This window comes from Prionailurus bengalensis, chromosome D2 (assembly GCF_016509475.1).
Source record: "Prionailurus bengalensis isolate Pbe53 chromosome D2, Fcat_Pben_1.1_paternal_pri, whole genome shotgun sequence".
Lineage (NCBI taxonomy): Eukaryota > Metazoa > Chordata > Mammalia > Carnivora > Felidae > Prionailurus > Prionailurus bengalensis.
In genome coordinates, this window is record NC_057351.1 from 81,981,336 (window position 1) to 81,996,245 (window position 14,910).

The 14,910-nt window shown below is 49.0% G+C and overlaps 1 protein-coding gene across 4 annotated transcripts in view; it reads left to right on the top strand.

Moving 5' to 3' along the window:
* The window catches only part of DOCK1 (dedicator of cytokinesis 1), a 530,259-nt gene that overhangs the window by 62,192 nt on the left and 453,157 nt on the right, over positions 1-14,910 (top strand). For all 4 annotated transcript variants that reach the window (XM_043597859.1, XM_043597860.1, XM_043597862.1 and 1 more), the window contains exons 2-5: positions 830-913; positions 7,733-7,773; positions 10,805-10,860; positions 14,417-14,513. In XM_043597859.1, coding sequence (XP_043453794.1) covers positions 830-913; positions 7,733-7,773; positions 10,805-10,860; positions 14,417-14,513 — 278 coding nt within the window. The remainder of the gene's footprint in view (positions 1-829; positions 914-7,732; positions 7,774-10,804; positions 10,861-14,416; positions 14,514-14,910) is intronic.

Consider the following 14,910-nt stretch of genomic DNA (forward strand, 5'->3'; position numbering starts at 1 on the left):
ATTGTTTGATTTTATTTATTTATTTATTTATTTATTTATTTATTTATTTTTAAATGTTATTTATTTTTAAGCGAGAAAGAGAGCACGAGCGAGGGAGGGGCGGAGAGAGACGGAGACAGAGGATCAGAAGCGAGCTCTGTGCTGAGAGCGCAGAGCCTGGTGTGGGGCTCGAACCCCAAACCGTGAGATCATGACTGGCGCTGAAGTCAGACGCTCAACTGACTGAGGCACCCAGGCGCCCCTGGTTGATTCCATGTAGATGAGGCAGGTGGAGTAGTCACGCATCTGAGGGATGGAGAAGGACCACAGGTTCTCAGGGGCTCGGGGGAGGGGGAACGCGGAGGTACCGCTAACCGGGTATGGAGTTTGTGTTTGGAGCGACGGAGAGGTTGTGGATGTTGCTGGTGGTGATGATTGTGCGGCATCGCGGACGTCACTGTTGCCCTTGTATCGGAACTTACAAGCGGTCAAAACGGCAGATTTCACATCCTCCCTCTTGACCGTGTTAGTGTGGGTGTATTTCTGGGCTGTCTACAGTGTTCTGTTGGTCTGTGTGTCTGTTTTTGTGCCACTGCCACACTGCGTTGATCACTAGAGATTTGCAGGACCACACTAAGAAAAATCACTTACGGTTGCGTGGGGTTACGGGTTTCTTCTACTTGACGACTCTTTATATTTGTCTCTTGAAAGAAAAGGCTACTTTTGAGGCTGTCCGGGAGGATGATCCAGGCACGGACTGGATGCGTTTCAACATGAAAAACAAGCAGGAACAAGGCAGCAAAGTCCCTTCTACCTCTGCTGATATCTTCTTATCCCTTTTTCTTCACAGCTTTTTATAACTACGATGCCAGGGGAGCGGATGAACTTTCTCTACAAATAGGAGACACTGTGCACATTTTAGAAACATATGAAGGTGCGTATGCGTCTGGTGTCTTTTCTCTTACCGTTTTGGGCAATTAGCACACTTTTTCAGTGTTTCCAAAATACGTGTCAACACGAGTCTTTCTCATAGGATCGCTTTTCTTGCATGATGGATGCCATTTCAGGTGAGGGTAGTCATGAGGCTATTTGTTATTTAAATGATACTTTATTACAATGAACCCCAAACTAAAAATTCCGAATTTTAGACTCTAAAGCTTTCTGGGGAAATAGCTGTTTTCATTAAAAACAACAGAACTCTTTGGTTCCTTTTTTGCAAATGTATATAAATCTTGACTATGAATAACTGACCACTTGAAAAAATAATGGAAAGAAATATTTAAGATATTTTAGCGTTTAAGTGATTGTTTTGATGTATTTGATGTATCCGGTAAGACTTTTTCTGTTCTCATTTAGATTTGTTAACAACATCCTCAAAGGAACCAAGATTGTTGTTGTTTTTTTCTTTGACCCTGTTTTCTTAGAGGTGATTGGAGTTTGTCACAGCTCTGTGGGACATGGTCCAGTGAAGCAATCATTACCCAATAGATTAGAAATCCTGTAAATGTACTTTTGTGACAGTGGTTCTTAAATGTCTTTGATTTTTCATACAGTTTTTTTTTTTTAATGTTTATTTATTTTGAGGAGAGAGAGAGACAGAGTGCAAGCAGGGGAGGTGCAGAGAGAGAGGAACACACAGAATCTGAAGCAGGCTCCAAGCTCTGAGCTGTCAGCACGGAGCCGGATACGGGGCTCGAACTCACAGACCGCGAGATCATGACCTGAGCCGAGGTCGGAGGCTCAACCTACTGAGCCACCCAGGCACCCCACACACAGTTGGTTTTTGTCTTTAGTGTCATGCATATCATTAGAAGCTCCCCCCCCCCCCCCGCCTTGTTCTGAGGTTACTGTCACACAGAAGGGGAGCAACGATGGCCTGGACATCTGAAACTCCTCAGATCTGGACGTTTTTGTAAAATTGTGTTTTAGCATTGGTGGCTTTATTTCCTGCTTGAAGGGGCGACTCCCGTAGAGCAGATGAATGAAAAGAACTGATTAAAATCGATCATTTCAATAGAAAAATTGCTTTTAGATTGGGTTTAGCTAAACCCTTCCAGTAGGAGGTGGGGGTAAGAGAGGAGATTGAAGTCACCCGGTCGTAATCGGTGAACTGGGCTTCACACTCCGTTCAGGAAATCACTTTGCACAAGAGCGAAGCAGACGTGAGCCTCTGTGCGCCAGGCAGGCTGTGGCTTGCTGCAGTGTTCCTCCCAGGCCACTAGGAATACCCCCGAGGCCATGTCCCTGGTTTGCCCTTGTGACTCACGTGGGCTTAGAATTCTAGTCCCTTTGCGTCTTTAACCCTAAAATCGTCCTGGTAGGGGAAAGAAAAAATCAGCTTTAGTGTCGTCTGCCTGGAAGCAGATGTAACTGTGAAAACAGACCCTGTCCTTAAGTGAATGAGTAGTTGTGATGGGTGCCTTCTGCTTGTTTTCAGTTTTTATAGCTGACAGTTGGATTGCCGTATCTGCTCTTGGTATCTATTGCCAGTGTTGGAGAGGAAGCAGAGAGAAATTAAGTAGAGGTTAGGGATCAAACCTCTCATCTCAGACACTTTACTGATCTGAAGGCAAAAGTGCTCTTACATCTTTTTTATGTTTGACCCCGAAGTTGAAATCCTGGTTAATAAACTCTGGGCGATGACGTCATTCCTAAAGAGCAATTTCCGGTCAGTCTGGGCACGCAGAGACTGTTACCTCTTGTTCTTCGCTTCGTAAGAAGAATGGACTCTTCAAACAGTGGGATCCTATGACGAGCCAGCGATCCTTGGTGTACATTTGACTCAAAAAAAGAAAAAAATTGGCTAGCAGGCATCGTGGTAAAGGATCCTTCAGTGAGCATTCAGTTTCTGGGCTAGTCAGTCTTCCAGATTCTGATTAAAATGCTCCAATCTTTGTAAAGACCCTTTCACACAAAACAAATTCCTTTTCCGTGACAACTGTCATTTTGGTTTCAATCAGAATCTGATCAGAGAAATGCTTCTGGGGAAGTACTTTTGGCTTTGGGAAACTTGGTGTCTTTGTTCATCAAATAAAAATGGCATAATTGTTTTTCTGTTCTTCCCATTTGTTCTATGTAAGTCTCACGGATCGTGTTTGAGTTCGGCATTTTTTTTTTCTTTCCTCCTCTCCCCTCCTACATTTCCTCTAAGAAAATGTATTTCTGTTTGTCAAATTTAATTTTCTTTTTCTGTGTGATCCTTTTCAGGATATGACTTGGATTTCTGCAGAGAATATACATTCTAGATGATCACTCTTTATAGTAAGGTTCAAAGAACAAATTTACTTTAAGTTGCGGTTAATTTCTCTCTCTCGGGCTCATGAGGGCCTGGAGCTTAGAGCAAAGAAAAAGCAGTTTACAGGTCACTGTGCAGGTGGAAGGAACTTGGAGGGTTCATTGAAGTCATGCCCCTGCCTTTAAGCAGTGCCCAGGCTCAACCAGACTGGAGAGGTGAGCCACGGTCCCGTGTTTATTAATTGATTATCCGGTGAACGGTCCTGCCACCTGCTCATTTCCATGTGGCTCTTGGGGGCTGGATGCTGTACTCCAGGGAGGTTGCAGGCTGTGTACAAAGATTAGGAAATTATTCTTTTGTTTAAACCACTATCCTGGGACTGAACATATTCAAATTTTTACAGGGGTAATAATATATTTTCTCCCCAAATACACATGAGCTCCTTTTTGGGCCATCAGCATGTGTCCGTCGAAGGCCTTGTGAGACAGTGGGAGTTTCCTGGGGCCTTTATAGCAAAGTACCACACATCGGGTGGCTTAAACAGACAGCAGAGGTGTGTTCTCTCCCAGGGTTGGAGGCTGGTAGTCCGAGATCAGGATGTGGGCTGTGCTGGTTCCTCTGAGGGCCGTGAGGGAGAAGCTGTTCCGTGCATCTCACCGGCTTCTGTGGTTTGCCGATAGTCTTTGGTGTTCTTAGACCGTAGACGCAACACTCTGGTTTCTTCTTCGTCTTCACACGGCAGCATCTTTTGTGTGTCTCTGTCTGCTTCTCCTTTTGATAAGGACGCCAGGGCCCGGTATAATGAGATCATTTTAACTCGATCATTTGCAAAGACCTTATTTCCAGATAAGGTCACATTTATGGATAGAGTTAGGACTTCAGCATCTATTTTGAGGGACACAGTTTAACCCGTGGCAGACTGGAGAAGGCAGTCACGTTGCTAAGGCTCTCGTCTCATAGAAGACCACTGAGCTGTCCAGCCCAGCCTCCACTCAGCAGACATCCTTTGCAAGTTGTCCCAGGCGACCGGCCGCCTGGCCCTGGCCCAGTGGCCGAGCGCCGTAGCTGTGGTTACCATCTTCCTGGGGATGATTATTTTGTGCGCTGAGATTTCGGCCGCAGGGCTGACTGTGCCCCCATGCAGCGGGACGCCGGTTGGTGCTTTCTGCAGAATGCCCGTTGTGCCCGTGGATGCTGACCATGCAGACGCGATTTGGTCACATCTGGGTTTTGACTCTCTTGTGCAGCACTCGGGGCAGGTCACCATACACCTGACATAAGTGAATGTCCTGTCCATCTTCGGGCAGCTACTTAGACACTGGGCCGATCCCAGAACCTTGGTGACGGTGGTTCTCACCTGCCCACCCTTGAAGAAACTCCAGCTTCTTCCGCATGCATGTTCTGTCCTTGATGCTGATGGCTTCTCAGGGCACAGTGAAGGCACCTTTCCGCATGCTGCTCTGCCTAGCTCCCCTTCTCCCTCCTCCATCTGACTGGCCATGGGGCGTCCTTGAAGTCTCAACCCGAGCACATCCTGCCTGGGCAAAAGCTCCCTCCTGTCTGCCTCCCACCTCCTTTGCTCTGCCTGGTACCGTCCCGTCTCGGCACCACCCCTGGACTTGAGTGACTGTGTTCCTCCTGTTGTTCTGCTGGGAACACTGTGTGGTACTCGCTGGCTCGGCTGCCATTTTCCTGTGCTGGACTGTGTGCTCCCTGAGATTAGGGGCTGTGTCTTGCCCATATTTGCCTGTCTCTTAGGTGGGTGTCTCTTGTTTGAAGCAGGTTGGTTGACTCCACGGAGAGGAGACCACTCGTGAGCTCTGCCTGGGAGAAGTTTATCAGCCCGTCACTACTACTGGCCCTGGACCTCCTGCTCCTGATTCTCTTATATCTCCTCCCTTCCTTGAAAAAAGACTTTGCAGGGATATCTTCTCTCCTTCGAGCTACAGTCTCTGTCCTGCAACACGGTGTGGCCCCTGCTTCCCTTAGGAGGTCTTCCGATTTGCGAGCTCACGCATGTCAGAAATTCGGTCTCCTCTCTTTCTGTATTTTGCTCTGTCTAGTGTGGTCTCTGGCACATACATAGTGTGTGGGCTCAGTTGGTTGAAGGAATAATGTATGCAAATAATCTTAGGGAGGAAGATGATAGGTTTTCATTTTGCTTAGGAAGGCAGTTAAGAAACTATTACCAGCTATTGTTTCAACGTTAAAAAAAGACAAGACTCCCTACATTTTATCCCCATGGCTCACCCCTTTCTTCCCCTCTTCCCGTGGAAAACCCTTTCACCATGTTTGAAGTGGATGTTCCTGTTCTTGTCCTGTTTGGCATGCATGTACTTTTCATGTATATAAATGTGAGCATAGCTCTCGTTCTGTTCTTTACTTTTTTACCCAGCGCTACATTTTAAGACGCACACCTGTTTATTTTTAGCGTTCTGTTTAGTTCACAGCTCCCACTGCTGTGTGTGCGCTCCCCATGTTTTATCAACAGCCTTCCCAGCTCTGGGTACTCAGATCCCCTCCACTGACACCACCCCACATCACGCTGCATGGGTATCCTGCATCTGTCCCGCGGGTGTGCACGGGCGGGTGTGCGCGTGTCTTTCCCAGGGACGCCTTCCCAGGTGATGGTTGTCGGTTGCAGGCCGTGGGGACAGATGCTTTGGAGAAGTAGAGAAGGTTGCTCCCCTTGGGTTCCTGTAGGCTGTACTCTTCCCCACGATGCCCAGGGCTGCCCTTATCGTGCAGCATAACAATTTTTACCCCTAAAGTTTGGGCAGTAAAATTGTGTCTGATTATTATGAAGTTTGAGCCTCTCTTCGCTCAGGGGTAAGTCCTTGGACTTCTTCTATACACTGTGGTTAAGCGCTGCTCTGTTCTGCTTAGTTTCTGTGTTTTTCCTGTCATTTTATAGTATTTTCCTTATAGGTTCTGGGGCATTTACCCCTTGTCAGTTTCAGAGAAAGAAAGGGCGTGTTAATAATGAAAATATGAAGGCTACAATGAAAGGGTGGAGGCCTGTCCTTAAAGTTGAACCAATAGAGCCTTTCTTCGGTTCTAGACACAGGCTGCTGACTGCATCGACCGCCCCTCTTTTTCCATTTCACTGTGTGTGAACGCTGCCCTTGACGGGCACAGGTTCTGGACCGCCACGCACCGACCAGTGAGGTAGACAGTACGGCTTTCTAGAGACAGTCCCGCACGTGTGCGGCGGAAATCTGGACACTTTGCGTCTGCTGTGTCCCCAGTCCATCTGGTGAGTCCCTTTGTCAAGAAAGCAAAGCGGTCACCACTAGGTCTTAGCACATTCTTTGCTTGGATCCTGGGAATGTCCATCTCTGGTTGCGAGTGCTTAGAAAGCATCTGTTGTTAATCCCTTGAGGACTTTGCTCATTTCCACCCCATCACTTTCTGGTCTGTGATCTCTTCCTTGCCTCTGGTTGGTAATATGCTTGCTGTTTGGTAAGAGGGTGCCGTCATTGTGGCAATATTCTGAGCTCGCTCAGACATCGCTAGTTTCTGAGCTTTGATTTCTGATACTGTGTAAGAGCCCATTATTTGGTTATTGTCTGGAAACTTACGGGATAACTCTCTGCGGGCTCCCATGATTCTCTGACCGGGTCCTTTTGCCCCAGTGGGGCAGAGTTGGAATTTGAGTTTGGATTTACTTTCCCTGAGCAACATGGCCAGAGTGACTTCAGAGCCTTTGGGGTAAGCAGATACCCACGGACGTCGTGCGAAGTGAGGCTGTTGGGAGGCTGGAGACTGGCTGTGGACACCGAGGCATCCGCAGGGACCATTTCCACCCTTGGCTTGAGCAGAGGTGCCAAGGGTGTGGTCAGGGCTGTGTTGCCGTCGAAAGGGCTCTTCTGTTTGTACCCTGTGCTGACAGTCCTAGTGTGCCCGTCTTTGGCTTCCGTGGGAACTGGAGTCAAGGCCAAACCCCAGGGGCTGGGTGGGCCCTTGTTCCCCAGGCCTGGAGCTTCCGGTTGGGGGCTGAGTCTTTGCCCCAGACATACGTGGTGAGATCACGACTGCTTCAGGGCACAGTGTCTCCGGATGGAGGAAGTTAACGCTCAATAGGGTCTCTGTTATGGGCAGTTCTTGATCTGAGGATGCTGGTTTGTGCACTTGGCTGTGACCCTTGTCCAAATCAGGGAGAGGAAGCAATGGGGAGGTGTATACCCAAGGAGCCTGCTCGGGGATGAGTGGCCAAAGGGACGATTTTTCCTCATGGGGCTGTGCTGCTTAACCCCAAAGTGATAGCCTCGAGGTCTCGAGTGGCAGATGAAGATGAAAAGAGCTGGCGGTGTGTTCGGGAAGGTCACCAGCCTGGCGACTTTGAGACGCGCCCTCGGGAACCTTCCAGTATATTTCCACGGTGTTGGGATTATTGGATTCTTGTGGCAAACTGATTTCCCTGCTTCTGCAAAGTAAGGAATCCCGTATGACGGGAGGGTATCGTCAGGGTCCTAGGATGTCTCCTTGTTCTAACTATTTCAACTTTTGTTTGTTTAGGGTGGTACAGAGGTTACACCTTGAGAAAAAAGTCTAAGAAGGTAAGTCGTCTTTCTGAAACCCAGTGCATGTCCTGTCATACATCACCCGGTGAGAGGAAATCAATCCTACCCCTTTTGTGTCCACAAGTTTTCCTTCTATATCTCTTGCTCTGAGCTGAAAAAATGTGTAGGCTGAAACGCGGGCTACCCTGAATTGTTTGCCTTTGGAACAACACGCACTTATAGAAACGCTGGCTTCATTTCCGTGACGGAATCGCTGGGCTGAGGTGCAGTGCTGACCTCCTGTCACGAAGGGCGGAATCCTCTCTTCTGGGTGGAATGTTGCACCCTGTTGAAGCACAGGAAGGTGTACGAGAATGATCTGGGTGTAATGACTTCAGAAAGAAAAAAACACTGCTTATAATTGTCAGTCTTACGTTATCCGTGATGACAACAGACATGCAAAGCTCACGCATGCTTGCTTGCCTCTTGCATGTAACTCTTCTTAAACTGCATCAGGCGCTCGCCAGAGAGAGCTTCTGTGTCCCAGGGCAGTCTGCTGCTCGCGTGGCAGTGTGAGCTTCTGAAGCGAAGACGGGCCATCACACCCCGATCCTGGTGGTGGACGCCCCCGCACGCAGTTCTCTTGTGGCTTTTCCATTCTTAGCTTCACAAAACCTAATTACGGCCCTTCTGTTTTATTCCGAGTTTGAAATCCCGTCCATTCTAAGCTATGATTAGGCCCTGCCCACGTTAACGTACACACTTTAACATCTACTTACGCTTGGCAGATGGCTCATTTCACTTCTGTTTCGTAACTTTGCCTCTCATTATCTCCTAACTGGGCTGGGCTCCTCCAGCGGTCCCGAGCCCGTAACTAAGGCTTTCCAAGTCCAGCGCCTCGGGCAGGGAAATTCCTGCTCTGCTTCCCCTAGAGACCCTGCAGACAGGCCATGCTGGACAGTGGGGAGCTGTTCGTCCTTAGTGGCTGTGACTCGGGAAGGGCCCGGGTTGAGGACAGCAGGGCTGTCCTCCTCTGGCGTAGATGGTACTGTTGGTGAGGCCAGTCTGCAGACAGGAGCGGGGACCTCCTACCCCGTCCTGCCAGACTCAGACGGGGCTGCGTGTCTCACACACCCAGTGACCTGGTGCCTTGACGTTTGAACATGGCGGGTTCGAAGCAGGTGGATGGTGGGATAGATTTCCCAGGGAAACTTGACCGCCCCCCTACAATCCAGAGAATATTCCTACAGATGAAACTCTAGTTTCATGTGAGAAAGCCACAGTCGAGGACTTTGTTATACAGAGTTGGGGTTCTTGGGATCATGGGCCACCGTCTCCCTCCACAGCCACACAACAGGGGTGAAGCTCCATGTGCCATGTGCTGGGCAGGCCCCAGGCAAGCTGTTCCCTTTCCTTTGATGCTTATTTGGTGTTTGCTACCACCTTCGCCAGTGCTTCCCATCCCCCAGGGCCTTCCTGAACTGCTGTCCTTCCTGCCCTTCTTTGTGGTACCCCGACCTTTACAGCTCATTGCTACAGTAGAGCTGGGCAGGGCTGTATTTAGTTTTCCATCTAAAATCCTCACTGGAAGATGAGGCAGTTGAAAGATAATAGGATTTCGTAGTGGATGCCTCCCGGCAGTGCAGAGAAGGGACGTGGCCCCTAGCAATCCTGACTCCTAAGTGTTCTGGAAGCATCCTTTGTATAGTTGTTTACACAGGTGTAGATCGTTTGGGCTGGTTTAGAACGACCCCTGCTGCGCAGTTTGCTCATTTCAAGCCTCTGCGTGTGGCCCCTCTGTACCTTCTACTGCTCCTTCTGGGGCTCCGTGGTGCCCGAGACCAGGTTTACGGAGACTGAGGGCTATCATTGCCTGTGGACACGGGCGAGGCTGCCTTGTTATTTTTCTCCCTCCATCCGACAGCACATGCTGACATCATGTGTGCTCTTGGAGGCATCCCATCCTGAATGGCTGGGGCCTGGGGGAGGGGCCCTCCAGTCCTCTTCGTCGCTCGGCCACTGTCTTTCTGCCCGACTGCTCCCCTCCCTGTGATAATTCTTCTTTTTGTGCAGTTCGGGGCCTTTCCTAACAGGCAGGAGGAACACGAATCAGTGGTACCCATGCCCCTCCCAAACACGATTAGTAGTTGTGGTTTCTGGTTCTCCCGTGTAAATCCTTGCGGGCCAGATGCCAGGGAAACACGATCCTGCTCACACGGCAGGTGCCTGGAAACCGCCAGTGCCGCTGAGTGGATTGCTGCTGTGCGGGCTAGATCTAGTGCAGGAACCCTGACTAGCTGTGCTGTGCTGCCCGCGCCCCAGCGCCTCCAGCCCCGTTGCTCCCTTTCGGGTGCTCATTTCTGCCTCACACCAGTGAGGGAGCTGTTTCGCTTGCTCAGACGCGCGGCCGAAGTCTTGGTAAAGCTCCTGGCATTTCACCGACTGCGCGCTTAACACTGAACTTCCCAAACAACTTCCCCTCACGCACCGTCCTGCTAGGCGCGTGCCGTACTTTGCGGATGCAGGGCGCTGTGTTAACAGAAACCCGTGTCTAGCGGTCGTGTGGATTGGGCGAAATTCGTCCACTTTCTGTATTTTCTCTGTTTGAAGGTTGCTGGGAAATCCGTGGGTCAGGTAAGCAGGCCTGTATGCGTACGTGATGACCGATGGTGGAAAGCAACTTTTGATGGCAGCGTTAGCTTTTTGAAGGAAGGAACTGTCAGAGACCATCATGGGAGATTGTTTTTAGGCATCGCTTGGCTTTGGATCTGCCCGCGTCGAGGGCAGCGGTGGACGCGAGGAGCGACCTATGGAGAAGACACAGGAAAGGCCTGTGGAATTTTTTCCCTGCGGACAGTTCGCTTCTGTTTCCTTCTGAGACACCTGCAGCCTCAGTGAAACACAGGCAGACTGAGTTTATGCCTCCTGTTTGCCTCGCTGCGTTGTATGTGAGATTTACCATGAGACTCGCAGAATTCACGTTATCCAGCCATGCCTGCCTCCACCCTTTCAGGATAGTTGTTTGATTTTCAGTTGGTATTCATGTTGATAATAAAAACTACTGTTTTTTTTTTTTCCTCCCCCAAAGGGTATATTTCCTGCTTCGTATATTCATCTTAAAGAAGCCATAGTTGAAGGCAAAGGGTGAGTCTGGGCTTGATGTTCGAGCAAAGGAATGCTTGTACTTGGCTTTGCTGCTTATCCAAATGGCAGTGCCTGTAGGGGGGTGGGGGGTGAATGTGGGTGTGACCGTGATGGGATGGGAGTTTTGGAGAGAGGGAGGGAAGTTGGGGTGGCTTTGGACCTTTGAAAAGTCTGAAGTCAGAACTGTACCTGCAGTCATGTTCCTTGAAGCTGATGTCGATTTGGGATAGCATGGGCCCAGTGCTCTGTGCTCCTCTGAGAGTGACCCCATCAGGTGGAGGTTCCAGCCCCCCAGCTCTGAGTCTGTTTTTCTGGAAGGCTTTGCACGCTGTGATGCAAAGGGAGTTGAGGGTAAAGCAACAGTTGGTAAATTGGGACATGTGTGAATTTACATTTTGTCTAATTGTGATGTATGTTTCTTAGAGGTCATAAAACTGATGTATAAGATCATTAAAAGGACTTTTATAGAATGGGAACCCATTAGGCAGGAATGGCAAATGAATAGCCAGGTGTGAACTTGGAAGAAGCAGCATTAAAATGTTTTCCTTTTTTGTCTCTGCTACATCTTCACCCTCCGTTAAATATGTAAATTATAAAATTACTAATCATATGATTACTGCATAATGACATCTCTTTGGCTGATTACAAAATTGCCTTTCCAAGCACTGTACTTTTAACATATGAAAAGGACTAATCGGGTTCTGTGGTTGCATGATGCATAATTAAAATGAAGAAAATAATTTAGAGGCATAAATGGTGACGACCTGTAATACGGTATTTTTTTTTTTAATGCAGATAAAATGTTTTGTGCACAAAGTTTTAAAAGGAAAGGGGGGGGAAAGGAAAGTTTTGACTCTGGTGGAAATAATTAAATAAAGTATGCATTTAATGTATTTTATATCCGTCTGTATCACAGTCAGTATAGACGTCAGACTGTGATTAATTTTTGTAAAAAAGCACTGTGAGGTATATACAAAAGAATATATGGAAAATGTAATTAGGAACCATAATAGTAAAGCGAACAAGAGATTATTTTGACTCTCGGTGAGGAGAGCCACACCCACACTGGGTCCCGGGGTGTGATGCCCCAGGGTGAGCGAGTGAATGGTGCACCCGGGAAATAAACAGCAAAGAGGTGGTTTTCCTGCCGAGGCTTTGGGGCTCCCTGTGTTCGCTCCCCGTGCTGCCCTCTGTTGCTCCCACCCAAGCCCAGCTGTCTATGCCTTCCTCGTTGCAAAGGACTTCCTGCCTTCAGACTTGACCAGTCTCCTTTCTTCCGGAGACCTGCGGACATCGACCTCCCCTCCCCATGGTCCTTCCTCCTATCCAGCCCAGGCCACTCTGTCATCCCACCCCTGCTGCCTCCCTGCTCTCCAAGTTCATTACCCTGTCTCTCTTGCCGGGTTTCTTTCTGTACACCAGCCTCCATTCACTCTCAGACACCCCGCATCCCCGCATCACTGCCACGTGCCTGCTGCCACCTGGTCTCTACCTTTACCCCATAACCGAGGCGGTTCCCACTTGTCCCTCGTCCCATGGTCATGTGGCTGCCGGTGCCTCCTAATTCCCAAGCTTCTAGTGTCTTCTCAAGGCTGTTCTTCTGGCGCTTTCCTGCAGCGCTGGGCACTGGTGGCTGTCCCCTTCACTGGATGAAGCTCCTCGTTTGTTCTGATGCTTTCATACCCCGTTTCTCATGCTGCCTAACCTACTTCCTTCCCTGCCCGCTGCTCCCAGGGTGCTCTCCTTGTCCTTCTCCTAGTCCTGTGTTGCCCCTCTGTTTGGGGTGGCCCGTGTCATTGTGCTTCCTCTCTGTGTGTGATGCCTGGATTGGGGCCTTCAGCCCTGACTTGTCCCTTGGTGTCATTTAGCGCCAACTAAGGAGCCACCCCCATTGACTGTCTGCTGTGTCTCGCTCATTCTTCCATGAGCCCTGCGTGATGTTCTTTCTGTAGGTCTTAATGACAACCCTATGGGGCAGACATGGCTGACCCCCTGCGGGTAAAGAGCTGGTTACAAAGAGGTGGTTACAGTGCAGCCAGATCGAGTCCATTAAAACCAGTTGGCACATTAGTTCAGAGACAGATCAGGCCTACGAAGAGGGAGGGAGTGGGAAGGATCTAGAACTGAGACGAGGACACAGTATGTAGAGCGAGGCCCTCTACGTGTGGTGAAAGTGAGTTCTAGTTGAGCCCCAAGCTTCTGACAGCCAATGGAAGAGCCCAGTGGACTGAGCATGAAACTCAGGATCTGGGAGGTGGAAGCATCCAGGTTGCTGCCAAATGTGCTCACCCCGTGGGAGAAGAGAACCCCCCTCCCCCCCCCCGGGGGGGCCTTCTCAGAAGAGCACTGCAGAGTGCGATGAACCACATTTTCATCAACATCTTTACCGGGAACCTTGGTGACAGACCCGGCCGGGCTGCTGTGAAAACCACATTCTGAAATAGACACTGATCATGTCCCATCAAAGGGCGATTTCTAAAAGCAGTTTTGTGGATGGTGGTCTCAGACACACCCCTGCCTCGGACATCTGGTCCCTGTCGTTCCAGGGGTGCACGTGGCTAGACCTCTCCGCAGACACTGGTTTTCTCTCAGGGACACCATTGTCTTTTCCTTTGGGAGCCCCCACCATCAATAGGTCATTGTAGCCCTGAACCCCAACTGCGAGCCAAAGTAAGCATCCTGCCCGCCCATCTAGGCTCCAGCCAACTCAAGATATGTAGGTGGGACATATTTTGGGATCCCGGGATATTCCATGCTGGTTGCAGACTTGTCTATTCAGGACGTCTGGGGCGAGGTGGCCTCACTGCATGAGCCACACTTCCATCTCTTAACTCAGTCCCAAATATTCTGAGTCCTGTGTAGCACAGGGCCTGACACAGAGCATGCGACTGGAAAAACCATGGTTGATACCATTTAAACACACACACACACACACACACAGACACACACACACACACACAGATAGCAAGTTAAGACTAAGTCAAGGGTTAACCTTTCGGGGTGCAGGGAAAAGGGAGAGGATGCATCAGAGTTTGGGGATCACATAGAGTACCTCTGGACACTGGGGAGCCATGGCCTCGTTCATATTTTGACAGGGATAAGTGCTTCATGTATTATCATATAGTGAGTTTTATGCATGATGGAAATGTAGAAATCATCTAAACCCAAACCTGCATTTTAATGCCACACAGATTGGCTATAATTTATGGCCGTCTATAAGATAGATGGGTACACATATTATGAATGTACTCTCAGACCTTGACGTTCTGAAGACTTTAAATGGGATATTATTTGCCTCCTTCATCTTACCTTGACATATGAGGTAGACGCCTTTACATGTAGGATAATGTAGGAACACAGTCAAGTTCTGTACAAATATTACCTGTCAGTCTCAGAGATGTATGTATTCATATGTGTGGACACAGTCTTATTTGTATATTTTCTCTCTATTTGCTTAAATATTTAATTCTGTGGACCCGATTTGGAATTTACAAGGTATAGCTTGTAGACTTTAATGAAGCCATGAACTTGGCTGTCCTTTTCTCCTTTCCCTTAGGCAACATGAAACGGTCATCCCGGGCGACCTCCCGCTCATACAGGAAGTCACCACGACACTCCGAGAGTGGTCCACCATCTGGAGGCAGCTCTACGTGGTGAGAAAATGGGATGTTGAATCTAAGCTTCAAAACAGAGAAGGGTCTTGTGGGACCTTGATGTACCAAGGGGATGATTTTCCTTTCCCTGGGAACCTCAAAAGCAGAACCAAGGACTAAGTCCTACTCAGGGCAAAGAAGGCAACGTGGCCCATTATTCTTTCCACCCTGGGGGGCCATTGTCCTCTTGGACCCGCTTTGTAAATGCCATGCTCCCTGTGACAAAGCATTGGTAAAGGGAAGGGCCAAGGATTTCACCTTCATTGTGCCAAAAGGGGAGACGGGCTGCTTGAAGGCTTTGGAAGACAGGACTAGGCAGTCTGCATTGATGTACCCTCAACGTTGATATTTAGATCCTGAAAACTGAAATCTGCTTTTAAGCTTTAACGGGTGCTTC